This window comes from Crassostrea angulata, chromosome 7 (genome assembly GCF_025612915.1).
Source record: "Crassostrea angulata isolate pt1a10 chromosome 7, ASM2561291v2, whole genome shotgun sequence".
Taxonomy (NCBI): Eukaryota; Metazoa; Mollusca; class Bivalvia; order Ostreida; family Ostreidae; genus Magallana; species Magallana angulata.
Genome location: NC_069117.1, coordinates 46,055,325 through 46,072,145, shown reverse-complemented (window position 1 = coordinate 46,072,145; position 16,821 = coordinate 46,055,325). Strand labels below are relative to the sequence as shown.

Here is a 16,821-nt window from a genome sequence, read left to right as displayed (position 1 = left end):
AAGTCTTGGCTTTTAATGTCACAGAACATCCAAATGTTTTAGCGGAAAACAAAATCTGCAGTTTAAACACAATAGGATCGGACAACAGGCATAGCATATGTATATCTCCTCTCCTTGTGTAATAGGTCAAGTTACATTTTTATGATTTTATAGGATAATATACATATATATACATATCAAACTATGAAAAATTTAGTTTAAATTGCATTTTTTTTCTTAGGTCCATTTTTTGTATCGCCTCATTTCATAACATATACATGTAATAAAAATATCGAATGTTATGACAAAAATAATTTATTTTGCAAATACTTTTTGTGTTTAGAACAAATTTTACTCATGACAATGAACTTTATAACAATCCGAATTTAACTACTCAAACCCTGAGTAAACAACATCCTTAAACCAAATTAACCCACGTGCACTGTATTGATATTGTAGCACCATGATAGCACATTTTTCTGTTTAAATATATTGCTATAGCAATTGAAATTGATAAATATTATATATATAATTATCTTTTATAATAGTAGAACAGGCGTGTTTAAATGCAACGCTCAAAAGAACCCGATACTCGCGGCTTAAACATTACTTACAGCCGTGTTTTGGAATTATTGGCCGATTGGGTAGTCTCTAATTAATGTGTGAGATTATATTTCATTAAACATGCAGCTGTGTTGGTACAACGTCTCGCCTTTTTATCAATTTATTTGAAGTTCATTTCTAATTATCTCGAAAACCCTTCGTACAAATTTACAATATAATCGATGAAAGTTTTCTATTAATGGACGTCACGAATATACATATATATATACATATTATTGAAGCTATTCTGCGCATGCATTTGGCTTGTTGGATTTGAATATATCAGACTTTTATTTTACTCATTATTTATTTATGCGTTGAAAGAGGTTAAAGTTCTTCCGTGATATTATTCATCCTATAAAAGTATATCTGAACATAGACACATTGGGTCTTTACAGATATCATAAATTGTTCTAAAATTCTCATTTTCGCTGGTCAAGGCTTTATGAAGATGTGAAATACTGCAATGATTTCAAAACAATCGGGCAATAAACAGAATTCGCGCTTGTAAAATTAACCTTTTATGGATACTAAACTCTGATTGAGAAGCCCCCCATCTTTCATTACTATCTATTGATTATAATAAAGCAATTCCATGCACTTTTAATATGAGACAACTGTTACACGGGTCCGTTAGATCTTGTTGAATTATACTGAAATAAAAAGTTTGATAGACATCTGTAGATTATTAATATATAACTGCAGCTATTCTATACACCGCCCGGGGGTGCTACACCCATAGAGCTCGGGTTGTGGTTCTGAGGTAGGCGCTGATGACTTTGTGGGATCTAGTTGATAGCCATCACCGCTCGTTCAACGTTCAACAACAGGTGCGCGTTTTCAATTCATTTATATATGGCCGGGTAGCTATCCCGTTACGAGTCTAACACGAACCGCTTTATCCTTCTTTTGAACGGTTAACTTTCTTCCTTTTTTTACCCGCTTTCACAAATTTAGCACTTTTGCTGAGAGATTTCCCCCCACTTTTTTTTTAAAAAGAGACATTAACAGCGGAGATTCGATTCGTCAAATTGCTAATTATTGCTCGGATATCTCGCATTTGATCAGTTTTTGGGACCGGGCTAATTTCCTGTCGAGTGTTAAAATTAATTTTATTGCAGAAGATTTAAATTTCCAATCAATGTTTTAATTTTGCACAGAAGTGGATGGATGCTAGAGAGGTGAGCATACTAAAGTTATTTTGAAAATTTTAATTTTAATGATTCTATTAACTGCGTTGTATCTCTTAAATATAAATTCAAAATATATTTTTTTTAAATATTTTATCTGCTTATTATGTTGTTCTTTTTTTAACAATAAGTTGATTAGATTTTAATTCTTTTTAATTTGCGGATTTCATAACTTTTTCATTTTCGAAAACATTTATAGATTGATTTTTTTGCATTTTTTGGCATTTGTTTGTTTGTTTTTGTTTTTGTTGTTGTTGTTTTTTTTTTTTTTTTTTTTTTTTTTTTTTTTTTTGCACAAGGGTTGGGGGGGGGTGTTTAGGATAATATAATATATAGAAGAGGAACCCCAACGATTTATATTTCTTTCCCAAGGCCAAAATTATAAACTTTTCATGCGCGGATCTAGAGGGGGTCAGGGGGATCCACCCCCCCCCCCTGCAAAATTCAAATTTCTTTAAATTTTCATTATAAAATTACCAAAAATTGCCTCAAACCTCCCTGGCAAACTCAAATAACTACCGGACTCCCTTCCCCTTCCTTAGAAAAATTTTCTGGATTCTCGCAAGCTTTTAATAGAAATAAATCCAAACTGAAAAATCAACGTTATTGAATTAATGCACTTCAAATTATAAGGTTGGTTATGCGTGGTCAAGGTCTAAGACTTTTTTTAGTTTTGTTACCAAGTTTCATTGTGACTTTAACTGGTTTGAATCAAAGTTCCCTCTACTTTACGGCACTATGAAAATTATTTTTTAAAGAAATTAAACTTTCTCTTCACGTGAACAGTAATCATGTTACTTTCATTTAATTTTATTTAATTAAAGAGGAAGAAAAAAACCCCTGTTTTTAGAGACAGTAGGCAATCTTTATAAATGTACTCTGCGCGTCATACTTTGATAAAAGTCATACATGTATTTGTCACCGGTTTTCATATATTATAGTAAATAAAAGTTTTAAACATATTTTATCATCGTGTTTACTTCTAAAAAACGACCCAATTGACCCTTTTAACCAAAATGCATATTATTAAGAATATTTAAAGAAAAGTTTATCAACATTTTAAAAAACTGTAGCTTGCGTTCATATATCATATATCATACCTTGCCTTTAAACCCATCCTTACAGTGATTTGAATATATTTTAATTCATTTCATCCATTATTCTATGATCATGATTAAAAGAATTAAAAACACATATTCATACAAAATGTTCAGAAACAAGTTCGTACAATTTTTTTTTCATTCTAAAATGTATTGTAATAATCGAAAACTGCAATTGGAAAGTACAATTTAATAAATAATAATTTATCTTTGATCCATATTCTGCAAACATTTGCTACGGATTTTTTTTTACTACCCCAAATTCTAACTTTGAAATTAAATTTCAGACAAATCGTTTCCTACATAATTATTCGTGATGTCTGCATGTGGTTTTGTTTCAATCAACAGTTTACAAGTGCAATTATTTTTATGAATGATCACCGCGACTTATAACGCCCGATATTAAATCCTAATTTACGTTTCATAAAAAGGAAATATAGCTGTAATTATCAATTCGACCACGGTCCCCACATGTTCATTGTTTTTTGGAGGGTTCTCAAATCGGGCCGCTCATTTCTCGATTTCACAAAAGTCACTCACGCGTGAAAATTTAGTGCACCGTATTCGGTGTTATTATCTTTTGCATGAAGTTACATGAAAACGCACCCAATCTCGTACGTGCCATATGTTGCACGTGATGGGAACATTAACACAGTTTAAGCAGGGCTATCGGTATTCATGAGAACATGCAATTAAATTGCGATGCAGCTTCATTTAAACGGAACCTAAATGTCTTTTAAATCCTTTCCGTTAAAAAGGGGATTTTGCTTTGAATTGAAGAAGAGTTTTATGCATTTCCCAAGAAAAGTTAAAAATAATTAAACCGCCAAGATTATCAATGCATGAAAAAATACCGAACAGATATAATTTTATCCTAGAGTTACTACAGCATTACCAAATATTTTTTGCCGAAAATTAGCTATTATAAGGAGAGCGTTCTAAATTTGATTCGAGCATATTTTTATTGCGCAAAGCTAGTATACATGTACAACTGGAATTATACACAAGTTCAGAAACGTAGACCGCCTTATCCCTTACAAAATTCCTTATTTATAAAAACAGCATTAACCCCAATTTTGGTTTTCAAAATATATTTAATTACACACGTCAATTGTCCATGTCCAAAATTAACAAATCTACCAATTCTTAAAAAAAAATCCATATTTTTTTATGTTTTACAAATCATGTTGATATTTTATTTAATATTTTGTGGGTTTTTCTTTTCAGATGTCAGGATTTTCACCAAACTCTGCCATTCCCTCGGGGGTGGGGAACGATGTGGCGGGTAAAGCCGCCCTCTTCCGACCCTATGCCCTGCCCCCCTCCCCCAGTGTCAGATACATGGATCGCACGAGCCCGCTCCCCCCTGTGGCCCACCGTGTGATGTGGGGTATGGACTAAATTAAGAGGCGGAGTTAAAAAAAAAAAAGGACCCCTCTGTTAAATTTTGAAATTCTTGATAATTAATGTTTTCTATTTGAAAAAAAAAACAAATGAAAGATTGGAGACGAATTTTGTTCTAAAAATAATTCTTAATTTTAGTGATAAACTACATATTTTAAATTCAGTTTGCTACCAGTTTATCGATAGAATATTCGCACCCTGTTTATTTGTTGCAGTACCGTATGGATTCATTACAAAATATTTCTATTGTGTATATGTTGTATGACCTTAGTCAACAGTGATTTCTGGAATGATAGATCTTCAGTCTTGTATAATGTAATATGTACACAAAGGGTGTGAATTTATCTATTTGAAAATTGTTATTCAGACAAAAATACCGCTGGTATACAAGATATCTAAAGTCCATGCCAATATAGTTCAAAGTTTCAATATAAACATATTTCGGTAAGATATAAATAAATAAGGGGCTTCAAAAAAAAAATTTAGCAACATTTTAGAAATGAAATAAGTAACTAATCATAATGAAAATTGATAAAATATGTCTAATTCAAATATTATAGTGCATTTTAATATCACTTAACAAAAGGGCACACATAGGGAGGGTAAAATATCACGCGAGATTGATCAAACCACGCGAAAGTTAAACTTGATAAGTTGATCGATTCCAACAAACAACAGGTTGTTTGCCCATCAAACCATATCACTGTCTTTGTGAATCTGATTTTCTAGTTATGTTGTCATTAGCCTGCATCTGTTGCCGAATTCTAATGCAAAATCACTGAAGCTTGTCCCGCATAAGAGGGGAAAGTTTTCCGCTTGGAAAAATTCGTTTCATTATGAATAAAAAAAAATTTAATAAATATTGTCTGTCTGTCTCTATCTATCTCATTAACTATTACATAATTGAGTAATCTAGGTTAAAGATATTAAGTGATTTTGATTTCAATTCTTTCAGCTCCATACATCGACTCCGTTATTGGGAACAGGAGGAGTACGATAGGCGGAAGTAAACCGAAAGTAGCCACGCCCACCGTGGTGATGAAAATAGAGGAGTACAAGAGTGGTAACCCCACGATCTTTGCGTGGGAGATCAGAGACAAACTCCTCAAAGAAGGTCAATCAACTTCTTGTTGTCGAATTTCACATAATCCAGTAATTAAAGAAATGAACGTGCATTTATTAAAAAAAAAAAAACACATTTTAACCATTTGCATTGTCAATCTATTTTAAAAAATAAATCAAAGATTGTCTTTCATTTAACAGGAATTTGTACACAAAGTAACCTTCCGAGTGTCAGTTCCATCAATAGAATCATTCGAAACAGGGCGGCAGATAGAACAGCAATGGCGTACGCAAGGATGCTCAACAATTCCCTCTATCAGTTTCCACCCCCTGCTCCACCGCTGTGGAGCTCCATGTTGTCTTTTCCAGACCCCTCGACCATCTACAGGCCCCAACATCGTTCCGAGGAACACACGGAGATGTTCAAAGCTACACAAGAATTTGAACCTGTGTGTTCCGAAGAAGAGAAAGAAATAACCTCAAAGGGTACGAGAAACAACAGTCTGGCTTTTGATTTTTTTTTTAATTTCACGTAATTGATACAAATCTAAATTGCGAAAGTCATTTTCTTTTCTAATAAATCACTGTCTTCGATAAATAAATAAAATTTGAAACATGAAAAATCACTTGCATTATATCATATACCTGCACTTTGCAGATGCAAGTACTCCCAAGGAGGATGAGGAAACAGAAACATCGACTTCCAAACTCAGGCGGAATAGAACGACCTTCACCTCCCAACAGCTGGACCTCCTGGAGCAGTCATTTCAGAAAGCCCACTACCCAGGCGTCCAGACCAGGGAGGAACTGGCCACCAAAACCAACCTGTCTGAGGCCAGAGTCCAGGTAACCTTAACTGATCCCCCCCCCCCCCCCCCAAAAAAAAACCAAAAAAAAAAACCTGGGCAGATATAAAGTATTTCAGTCTTTTAACTGTTCACTACAATAAAACTGATCAGATTTTCAGATTTTTTTTTTATTCAACATAAAGTATGTTTTAGCATTTCTGTTTTGTTTTTTCCAAACAGGTGTGGTTCTCAAATAGGCGAGCTAAATGGCGGCGAAGCCAAAGGTTCACTTTTCTGCATCAAACAACCTATCCTGTGCTGCCCGCATTCCCATCCATTTCACTGGCTGATGAAGTCGGATTTTCTAGTTTTCAAACAGATGCAAGGTTCATGAACAAACCCTCTGATATTTCATTCAGTGAAGAACATGATGTCATTGGCAGCAAAGAATCAGCATTCAGGAGACTGAAATACCCAGAGGAAAGAAAATCTGTATAGTGATGTGATCTTTTTGTGCAATCTCGTTTTTACATTTTCATAAATGTCCAAACAAAGGGCTGGCCATGTGCAATATATTACATTAAATGATTTGATTACATGCATTTTTTTTCTCTATTCTTTGACAGACATATTTGATGACATGATTCATTAATTAAAGTCTTTATTTAGGTACATGTATTATTATTTTATATACAGAGGTAACAAATAGTAGTGTAACTTGCACCATGTTTTAATGGGCTAGTATATGATGTTCTCTTTGTTCCCTTCTTTCTTTGTTCTGTATGCTAAATACCCAGTAGTTAAATGCAAATATATTCTAAAATACAGTATGTTCGTTTGTTCAAAAGGTTGACCATGAAATGAATAGAATGAAAAACTTGAACAGACAATATAAAGTTTTAATAATCAACGAAACAACAACAGAGCTATTTATTTACAATAGATTGTGGTAAAAACTAGTCTTGTTTTTCAAATAAAGACATCAATATGTGTACTACAAAGATCAGGGTTGTCTCTAAAAATTGAAGTAGAAGGGAGAAATAAAAAAGTAGAAGGGGTTCTGGGGGTCTAGCGTATAGCTAGATTGTGTTTGAAATGCAATAATAGCCGGGTAATTACGTCACTTTAGGCGGGGAGATTCCCCGCCTCCCGGGTCTTAGAGACAACCCTGAAAGATGTACTACTGGTAACTTATGTAAGTTGTACAAAAACCTAGTACAATGTATTACACGTTCTACATAACATCATTTGGCATGTTTGGTCTGTATTTACATCTTTACATCAAATTAGAAAAATGGATTTTTTCATCTACATTTGATAATTTCGGTCAAAAGACAGTAAATACTTATGGCGAGAAATCATTTGCTAGCAGTATAAATATCATCCTTACAAATCAAATATGAATCTTGAAAATATGTTTTTACCAGGTATTTTTACCATATTTTTAAAAAAAGTTTTACCATAATATATCCACTCACATCATATAAAATCAAATTTGCAGGTTGTAAGTTACCATAATGAATTCAAAAGTCAGCCATAGGACAATACTCACAAGTTTAACAATAAAAATATCTTATTACATGTATTACTTGAAAAATTAAATCAAAATCATGAAAATACATTTGCTAGTCATGAATTATTATGACAAGATCTGAACATGACAATGACTACAAGAGCAAATAAAGGGACCATCACTTCAGAGTAAGTGATTATCTTCTCCTTGCTGAGTTTCTGGCATAATAACACTTTAAAAACAAAGAGTAGCACTACAGAAAGAAGTGAAGACAAAAGTCGGATGACGGAGGAGCGATCTCTGTACATCCGAATGTACACAATGATCACAAAATACGCGCATAGTCCGTCACAAATGAACAGTGGAATAAACGCTTCATACCAGGTGCAGTGAATTAAGCCCTCATACTTGAAAACTGCCAAAAAGGAAAATACAAAAACAGATACTAAGTGTAGCCATACTTCGAAGGCTGTGATTCCTATCCATTTGAGAATTTCTTCCAATTTAAAGAGCATGGTGTCCTTATGAATGTCTGCAAGTGTATTACAAAGTCAACTTTGTCTGTAATCACCTTTTTACGTGTCCCACCACTTACTGCAAATTGCCCCTATCAACAGAGGCAAGGAACAGATTTTCATTTATTCTTCGACAATCTCTGAAAAAAAAATTGTGTTTATTTACATCAGTTATGAAAAATCATTTTATTTTCATACTTAACATTAACAATCAACATCAGCAATCCAGCAATCAATTTCATAAAAAACTGAGAGGTCCTTACCTTATATTCCTCTAATGGTTAAAATCAAATAGCTATTTTTTTGATTAGAAAGGAACACATTACACAATATGAGACTTGTCCGTAGAAGCAAAATAACATATAACGATGCTTTAAATTAAATGATGTTCCTTCCGAAACTAAATCTTACTTTCCCTTTCTCAAAGTCTTTGTCAACCCAGCGCTTAGATCGTCCAAATAACAATATATGAACGTAAAGCTTTCCAGCGACGAAGACGAAATTTGTTTCGTGAAATAAAAACCAAAACGGACCTCATCCGGATTTAAGAAAGACTGTGATCAGGTATTTTTATGTTATAAAAGTGTAGTCTGGATGCGCCTTTATGTTCATAATGTTGTCGAACATTTGTTTAGTGGTTAACCGTACTTCAATTAACACTTAGTTTTTAATCTGACAGCAAATTGACTTGTGCACATGCTATTTTGACTGTTTTTGGTAAACTTATAAAGAGCTAGCTGATATATTATAAACAAGTAAGAAATTAAAGTTTACTGAACCTCATTAGTAAGGAACCCCTACACTTCATGATTGACAAGTTTGAGCTCAGAATCGTTTTGTGAATGTATAGTTACTTTACTTATAATACATAATACTGATAATGTGATAGTGTAATGTATTATATAAAGGCTCAATCTAACATGCTCCTACTAGCACTGGCTAACATTAGTGGGTTAACCCTTTAGCTCAGTCGGTAGAACATAAACTGAAACTGAATGGTCCTGAGTTCGAGCCTAGTTGTGGACTTCCTCCTCTTCTATGACAATTACATTTATGTCCAGAAATTGATATTTTACTATGTATTGAAAGAAGTTTTCTCATTAGAGGATTCGATGGGTGACAGAAGAATTCTGATTCTGTATGGAAGTCAGACAGGAACAGCGCAGGATGTTGCGGAGAAGTTTGCCAGAGAGGCTAAACGACGCTTACTGTCCACCAGAGTTATGCCCCTTGATGACTACACAGTGGTATGTTCCTGTGGAATCATCATTGTTTATGGGGGACCAATGTTCGCGGCTTTCGTGGGTAACTCTTGCCCACAAATTTACATCCCAACAAACTTATATACAAGCATTTGTTTCATATTTATTTATGAAATAGAACTGCTACCAACCAAAATTATGTCGTTCCTGCCAACCAAGAAATCTTTTGCTATACCCACAAATATTGACCTCCATGCTAACAATTGATTCCACAGTAGTCAACAAAAGTTTATAGCAATCTGATTAAAATCAGATCCTCGATCCACATCTTGTTTTTCTACCTTGTGTAGCGAAAATAGAAAAACAAGGAGCGGATCAAGGGTCTGATTTTAATCAGTACAGTAGTTATTAAATTGATCCACGAAAGTAACTGTTCAAAAGTGCAATTTCTATTAACATTTTGTATTGATATGATCATTGGCCACGAATTTATGTATCCTTGAAACTGTGATTTTCACTTTATCCACGAAAATTCATATCCTTGAATATTAATGAAACCACAGTATATTTGAAACCGAATCTCACCCCTACTGCATGATAATGCCATTACTGTAAATTCCTAATTAAACGCAAGAAATTAATATCCGTGTAAAATTGCGAGAAGCCCGTTTTGCGAATTCTAAAATCTCGTTTTTAATTTTATGACACTTGTAAACTACATGAAACTATGATAAAATTTCGGCATTCGTGATTTTATGTTCTCAGTATTTGATGGTAAATCATTGAATCGCGGAATTAAGTTCTCACGTAAAATAAGTAATCTACAGTATTGTCATTTCATATTTTAAAATTCACAATTGTCCCTATATAATGTGCAGGTGAACCTCCTCAATGAAGAGCTGGTGTTGTTTGTTTGTGCCACAACAGGACAGGGGGACCCTCCCGACAACATGAAGGTAGGGGTCGCAGTGATTCATAGGGAAAAGGACAAAGCAATCTAGACCACATGACTAACCAAGTTCATATCTCGGTGAACTTTTTATGTTGCTGTTTATTTCTGAAATAAATCTTACATACAAATATCAATAAATGTAGTACTGTGTCAATTGAACATTTTCAGATGTTTTGGAAATTTATAATGAGGAAGAATTTGCCAAATAATTCTTTAATGAAGATGAAGTTTGCTGTTCTGGGCCTTGGAGATTCTTCATATCAAAAGTAAGATTTCAGTACTTTGACCTCTGTGGTCACTTCAACATTAATTAAAAAACTCTACACAATGATTCTCAATTTACAGAAAGCATACAAAAACTTAGAAAGCACATTCCATATTCTAAATAAAATGGACTGAAAATACATCTCTTCTGGCTTATTAATATTTGGATCAATCTGAATTATAAAAAAAAGGTATTTTCATGCAAAATATATTTATGTAGACATATTTACCATACAAAAACATACAATTGTGTTTGTTTGATTTTAACATTGAGTTTTATTGTATTGACAGATTCAATTTCATTGCCAAGAAGTTGTATAAGCGGCTTGTACAGCTTGGGGCGGAGGGCTTACAGTCGGTGGGACTAGCGGACGATCAGCATGACCTTGGGTAATCAATTGTTTACAGTTACTTATGAAATGAAACAAAATTGTTGTATCATTGATAAATACGGTAAAACACTGTTATAGTGAACATGCTTAATATAATGAATGGACGCTTATAGCGAAGAGGTTTTCAATCCCTGTGACTTAATTACATGTTGTAATGTTGACAGATACATGTATAACGAATTATGCTTATAACTAAGCAAAGGACTTTGTTATAAGCGTGTTTTACTGTAAATGGTGCCTCATCTTTTATGAAATATATCTCAACTCCTTACCCACCCCTGAATTTAAGCTCTCAATGGATTTTAAATCTTTATCTTTATTCATTTATGTTTACTCAGGGCTGATGCAGTGATTTATCCGTGGATGAGAGATTTGTGGCAGAATGTTCTAAGTCTGTACCCACTGCCTCCAGGACAAGAAATAATCCCAGCGGATGTCAAGTTCGTATCATTCAAGTGTTAATTAACTTCTCTTTACAGACATGTTAAATACATTATAAATCATAAAATATAAAGGTCTGCGAGTTATTCATATTGGTAGAGTAGTTTTAAAATGCAAAAATCAGGTATTGATTATTAAATCCACTCACCTCTAAAAAAAATTCTTAGTTTTGACATAAGTATCATTGTTTATAACGATACTGTTCCTCTACAGACCCCCTCCTAGATATAAGGTGGAGATAAACCCTGCAGAAGACAGAGTCCCTGGGGTATCCTCATCGGAATCTAATGGTATATCACAGTATGGCAAGGACTGTCCGTTTCATGCTCCATTGATCAGCAATGAACGGTTAACAAGTGATGACCACTGGCAGGACGTTCGACTGATTCGATTGGACGTACGAGGCTCAGGAATCAAGTAACATTATTTCTCAGAGTGTCAATACAAGCACAACTATCATTATATACTGCTGTCTGTTTTTTTTTTTCATTTGTAGAAATCAGGAAAAGTTATGTACTGTTTGAAATGAAACTTGAAAATGATCTGTTTAGACATAGTGACCATATTTTGAGGTTGAGTTTGGCCATTGTATATTTAAGTACATATATATATTGATACCTAATGTGAAGGGTTATACTTTCTATACCAGTGTTTTCTGTTTGATGTCAAAGCAATTTGGTTTTTCAAGCAATTGCTTCATTGATAAAGATTGCATGATTTGCATGTCCGTATAGATGATTAATTCATTGAAATAAATCTTGTTGTATATTGACCGTGGTATTTTGTACAGATATGACCCAGGAGATGTTGTGATGATACAGCCACAGAACTCAGAAGATTCAGTTCAAGAATTCTTAACAATGATGAAATTGGATCCACAACAAAGATTTACACTGCAGCAGAATGATCCTAGTAATGCATCATTTTATTACTGTACATTGTGTTACATTCCACCATTTATTAAGAGAACTATGGATAATTGTCACTTATAGTGTAACAGTTTATAATCACATAATATGCTATGGAATGAGGAGGTACATTTAACCCAGTGGAATAGAATTTGACTCTCTGCTATGGCTCTAGCATTTACACCCATTTTAGCAACTTTGTCGCTCTTGCCTTTTGCAATTCTGTAACTGTATACAAGGTTATTTTCGCCGCTGTGTAATTTTTGCCCTTCTAGGCTTGCAAACAGTTTTGCCTAGTCTTTAATTCACCCAGACGGAGTTGTATTTAAAGAGAGATAGTTTGAGATATTGGACTTCGCAAGTCTTAAATTCGCCCTATGACAACGAGGGCTTAAGGGTGAACATAAAACGGGAGGGAATATTTCGCTGTATACAGTAATGTTTTTTGTGATTTTCCAGATATTCCCCTACCATCTCAGCTACCACAGCCCTGCTCTGTCCACCATTTGGTACAACATTACTTAGACATTAATTCAGTTCCCAGGCGTTCTTTCTTTGAGTTCATGGCTCTGTTTTCAACCAATGAACTGGAGAAGGAAAAACTGCAGGAGTTTTGTACTCCGGAAGGACAGGTATTTGTCGGAAGATTGCTTTGTTCATGTACTGTAGATACCTAATTAAAAGCGAGGAATTTATATCTGCATAAAATCACGAGAAGTACATCTCGCGAATTGAAACATTTCCCGTATATTTTTTGGACAGATATAAACTAAATAAGACTACGATAAAAATTTGATGTTCGCAATTTTATGCAAAACATTTGAATCACGGATTTAAGTACTCGTGTAAAGGAATCTACAGTATCAATAAAGTAAACAAAAATTATAAAATGTGTTCTAACTTTTGCATCTCTTTAACGAGGCCGGGTCTAATTTTTTCTGCCCTAGATTTTTGAATGAAATTTTTTACATGAATTTCTACTGATATAATTCTTTTTTTAAGGTAAAAAAATAAGACATTTACCACACCATTTGTTTAAGGGGTCATCTCAAAGTTTGTTAATTTTTAACATAGAACCCTATGGGATTTTGCTTGAAATGTATCAATTTTGCACATTTTTTACATTTTTTTTAAACTTCTGCCCTAGGGATTTCTTTTTCTGTTCTACATATTAAAGTTATTGCTAAAAGGCATCAAATGGTCAAATAAAAAAAACCTTTTACCTCCTGGTTTGTTCCAGGGATCTTATCAAAATTGTTTTTTTTTTGTATACCCAATTTCCCAGTTTGTCAGATAATGGCTATTTTTTATTTGGCAAAAACGGAAATGGTGATCTTTATAGTATTATTAAAACATTCAGACATATCTAAGTAATAAATGAATATATAACATCACATATAAAGGGTCATTAATATAAAATACATGGTTTCTGTCTTGAAATATATGAATTAAGCTATATTTAGGCAGGTTAAGAAAACGTGAGAGGGCTAGGCTTGCTGAACCCTCTTCACGTTTTCGACCCGAGCCCAAATATAGCTTATACTTCGAGACATTTATGTTTATTCCACAATATAAAATCAATTTTACGCATCAAACGAGCTATTTTCAACAAATTTTGCTAAAGATCTGCAGTTGAAACTATCACGCCATGGCGTCAACAACGCAAAAAGATGACGTCACAATACAAATGAAACGCTGCGCTAAAGCGTGCGTACTCGTTCTGTACTCGGCCTCGTTAAATACATTGTACATGTTCATATTTACACATACCCAATATTTTCATCACCATATCTAATGTACATTTACATATGTAAGACTTTAAAGGAGATTTAAGTCTCTAATGATTTCCTTTATCTTTAATATCCTTAATACTTTTTCATCATGATAGAGAGATAGTCACACATTTCTGTTACCTTTATATATGTTTGTACCCACATGCTTTGATACAACATTGCTCTTTCTGTACAGTATTTATTTGGGGGGGGGGGGACAGACCAGCTTTCAGCCTACTTGCATATCATCATGTTAAGTTTTTTATGCCATTGTACATCATGCAGATATATGTGATTGTCCATACTTTTCTTTTACAGGAAGAGCTCTATTCCTATTGTAATAGAGTCAAAAGATCTATTCTGGAGGTACGTTATATTGTTTTGTACAGATCTTATCCTGACAGACAAAGGCATTTCATTTCCACTTGGGAACAAAATGAATGGATTACAGGAAAAAAAGATGAAATTGATTGTCCGAAAGAGCAAAGTTAAATTATTTCTATCTTAAGCACCAAATATTCTATGAAAATTTCAAATTTGAAATCATTTGCAGCCATATTTTTTCTACCGTATATTTGATGTGCAGGTTTTACAAGATTTTCCCCACACAAGCAGTTGGCTACCTTTTGAATACCTCTTCGATGTTATACCTCAACTCCAACCTCGTGCATTTTCCATAGCCTCATCTCAAGTTGTGAGTATACCATGGTATGCAAATTGACTTTGATCAATGGTTGACTTGCAATAACTGTACTTTGTAATCATTTTAAATGGGATGTATTCAATTTAATAATTTTCTTTACACACACAACATTTTTTCACTAAACTGTACCAGCTAGATTATGAATTTTCTTCTATATTTAAAATACAGAACTTCTTTTTCTATAGAGTATCCTATTATGTGTACCGGTACATAAAAAGTTAATGTCTAATTATATTTTGTGAAAAGGTTCATCCTGACGAAATTCAAATACTGATGGCAGTTGTAGAATATAAAACTAGACTTCAAAAACCCAGAAGAGGAGTCTGTTCAACATGGCTGTCGAGGTTAAAGGTTGCAGAGAGACCTGTGGTCCCTCTGTGGGTCAAGAAAGGAACAATCGTATTTCCTAAAGAGGCTGTTACTCCAGTGATCATGGTGGGACCAGGTAATGACAAAACATTTCTGTGTTTATGATATGTATGAGTTGGTGATATCAATCATGTCAAGGAACAAAAAGAAAGTTATTTTTTTAGTTCCTGTGTCAGAAATGTATAGTGAATTGAAAGAAATTAAGGCATAAACCAGCTTTAATTTTTAATGTGTAGATAGTTCCTGTTTAGACCTAGAAATTCACATGAATCAAGTATGGTTGTACAAATGTATGTGAAAAATGATTAGAGATTGAATTAAAAAAACCCAACCACTTTCTTTTATTTGATTCAAAGGCACAGGTGTTGCTCCTTTTAGAAGTTTCATCCAAGAGAGATCCACTGCCCCATCAAGCAGTGAGTTATTAACTGTACATAGTATGATTCTTTGAACATACAAAAAGTCCTGAAGATTGAATAAACTAGTGTGATGTTTCTTTCAGGAAACATCCTTTTCTTTGGATGTAGGAATCGGGACAAGGATTTCCTCTGTAAGGAGGAGTGGGAGTCTGCAGTTAACAAGGGCTACCTAGAGCTGTACACAGCATTCTCCAGGGACCAGGTCAGGATCAGGCTCCAGGATCAGGAAGCAAATTTATATAGGCTTAAGTCAAAAATTGTAAACTGTCTTAATATCTCTTGATTGAAAATCACTGAAAAAATAGAAATGCAATTAAAAATATTCAATTGTCCAAATATGATAAACAATCATTTTATGGCTGACTGAAAATTGACTTAAGTCTGAAATTGGTTCATGATAAAATAAGGGGGAGTAACGAAATTTCATAGTTGGCCATTAAAATGTGTTGCAGAATACTTGAATTGGGGAAGCTTTCTAGAAGTTATCCATTGCCTGCTTACAGAAGTTTGCTTTGTCAACAAATGATGACAAATATTGATGATTTTTCTTGCTTCAAATGCCAGTGTTAAGAATTAAGTACAAGAAAGAAATATGATTTATTTATCTTGTTGCTCAAAATTCTATCAATATTCTTTAAAGTTTGTTTCTGTTGATACCTTGTTAGGAGAATAAAATTTGTAAATATTGTTTCAGGAAGAAAAGGTGTATGTCCATCATGTGATGTCTGACAAGGGAGCTTTACTGTGGAAACTCCTAGTGGAGGAGAAAGCCTGGTTCTTCATTGCCGGGTAAAACCAAGTGTTCAAGCTTTTGCTATTGAAACAATTACCGGTAAAACAAATTTAAAGTTTTCATTGTTCAAAGCTTCCAGGTTTAAAAAAAATTCCCCAATATTAGTTAAAACATTTTGGCTTAAAAATGTCACATCTTCTTAACTTGAAAAGCAAATGTACATGTACTTGTGGTACAATTTTTAAAATCATTGAATTGTACATTTTTTTCTTTAAGAAATGCCAAACAAATGCCTGATGATGTGAAATCGGCTCTCCACAATATCATACAACAACACGGACACATGACGAGTGCTGAAGCGGAGAGCTATATCCATCGCCTGGAGCAGACTCGAAGATTCCAGGCGGAAACCTGGAGCTGATGACGTGAAGGATTAGTAATAAAATATTGATTTTAACGCTTAGTCTCCTGTTGTCATATTGGTCGGGCACTGTATGAAATACCTTCAATAG

At 33.8% G+C, this 16,821-nt stretch overlaps 2 protein-coding genes across 2 annotated transcripts; both read left to right on the top strand.

Annotated features, from left to right (window-relative positions):
* Positions 1–1,029: 1,029 nt before the first annotated feature.
* On the top strand, positions 1,030–7,747 carry LOC128192333 (paired box protein Pax-6-like). The gene is made up of 6 exons (XM_052864937.1): positions 1,030–1,763; positions 4,100–4,262; positions 5,232–5,390; positions 5,540–5,824; positions 5,997–6,184; positions 6,367–7,747. Exons 1-6 carry the CDS (start codon positions 1,749–1,751, stop codon positions 6,622–6,624), a joined length of 1,068 nt encoding a protein of 355 aa, XP_052720897.1. The 5' UTR covers positions 1,030–1,748; the 3' UTR covers positions 6,625–7,747.
* An 882-nt stretch (positions 7,748–8,629) lies between these two features.
* Positions 8,630–16,767, top strand: LOC128192323 (NADPH-dependent diflavin oxidoreductase 1-like). Its single transcript, XM_052864923.1, has 16 exons — positions 8,630–8,718; positions 9,259–9,401; positions 10,235–10,312; positions 10,477–10,574; positions 10,864–10,962; positions 11,303–11,404; positions 11,619–11,822; positions 12,196–12,317; positions 12,773–12,945; positions 14,404–14,451; positions 14,672–14,779; positions 15,035–15,233; positions 15,514–15,573; positions 15,660–15,778; positions 16,271–16,365; positions 16,586–16,767. The coding sequence occupies exons 2-16, from the start codon at positions 9,267–9,269 to the stop codon at positions 16,728–16,730; spliced, it is 1,785 nt and encodes a 594-aa protein (XP_052720883.1). The 5' UTR covers positions 8,630–8,718; positions 9,259–9,266; the 3' UTR covers positions 16,731–16,767.
* The last annotated feature ends 54 nt before the right edge of the window (positions 16,768–16,821 follow it).

What these genes read in the sequence shown, in the direction of transcription:
- LOC128192333 (XM_052864937.1), top strand. An exon ending in GGCCCACCGTGTGATGTGGG is followed by an intron (nt 4,263 to 5,231) that starts GTATGGACTAAA and finishes CAATTCTTTCAG; the next exon opens with CTCCATACATCGACTCCGTT. An exon ending in AGACAAACTCCTCAAAGAAG is followed by an intron (nt 5,391 to 5,539) that starts GTCAATCAACTT and finishes TTCATTTAACAG; the next exon opens with GAATTTGTACACAAAGTAAC.
- LOC128192323 (XM_052864923.1), top strand. Translation starts at nt 9,267, where the DNA reads ATGGGTGACAGAAGAATTCTGATTCTGTATGGAAGTCAGACAGGAACA. An exon ending in ACCCTCCCGACAACATGAAG is followed by an intron (nt 10,313 to 10,476) that starts GTAGGGGTCGCA and finishes GAACATTTTCAG; the next exon opens with ATGTTTTGGAAATTTATAAT. An exon ending in GTACGAGGCTCAGGAATCAA is followed by an intron (nt 11,823 to 12,195) that starts GTAACATTATTT and finishes TATTTTGTACAG; the next exon opens with ATATGACCCAGGAGATGTTG.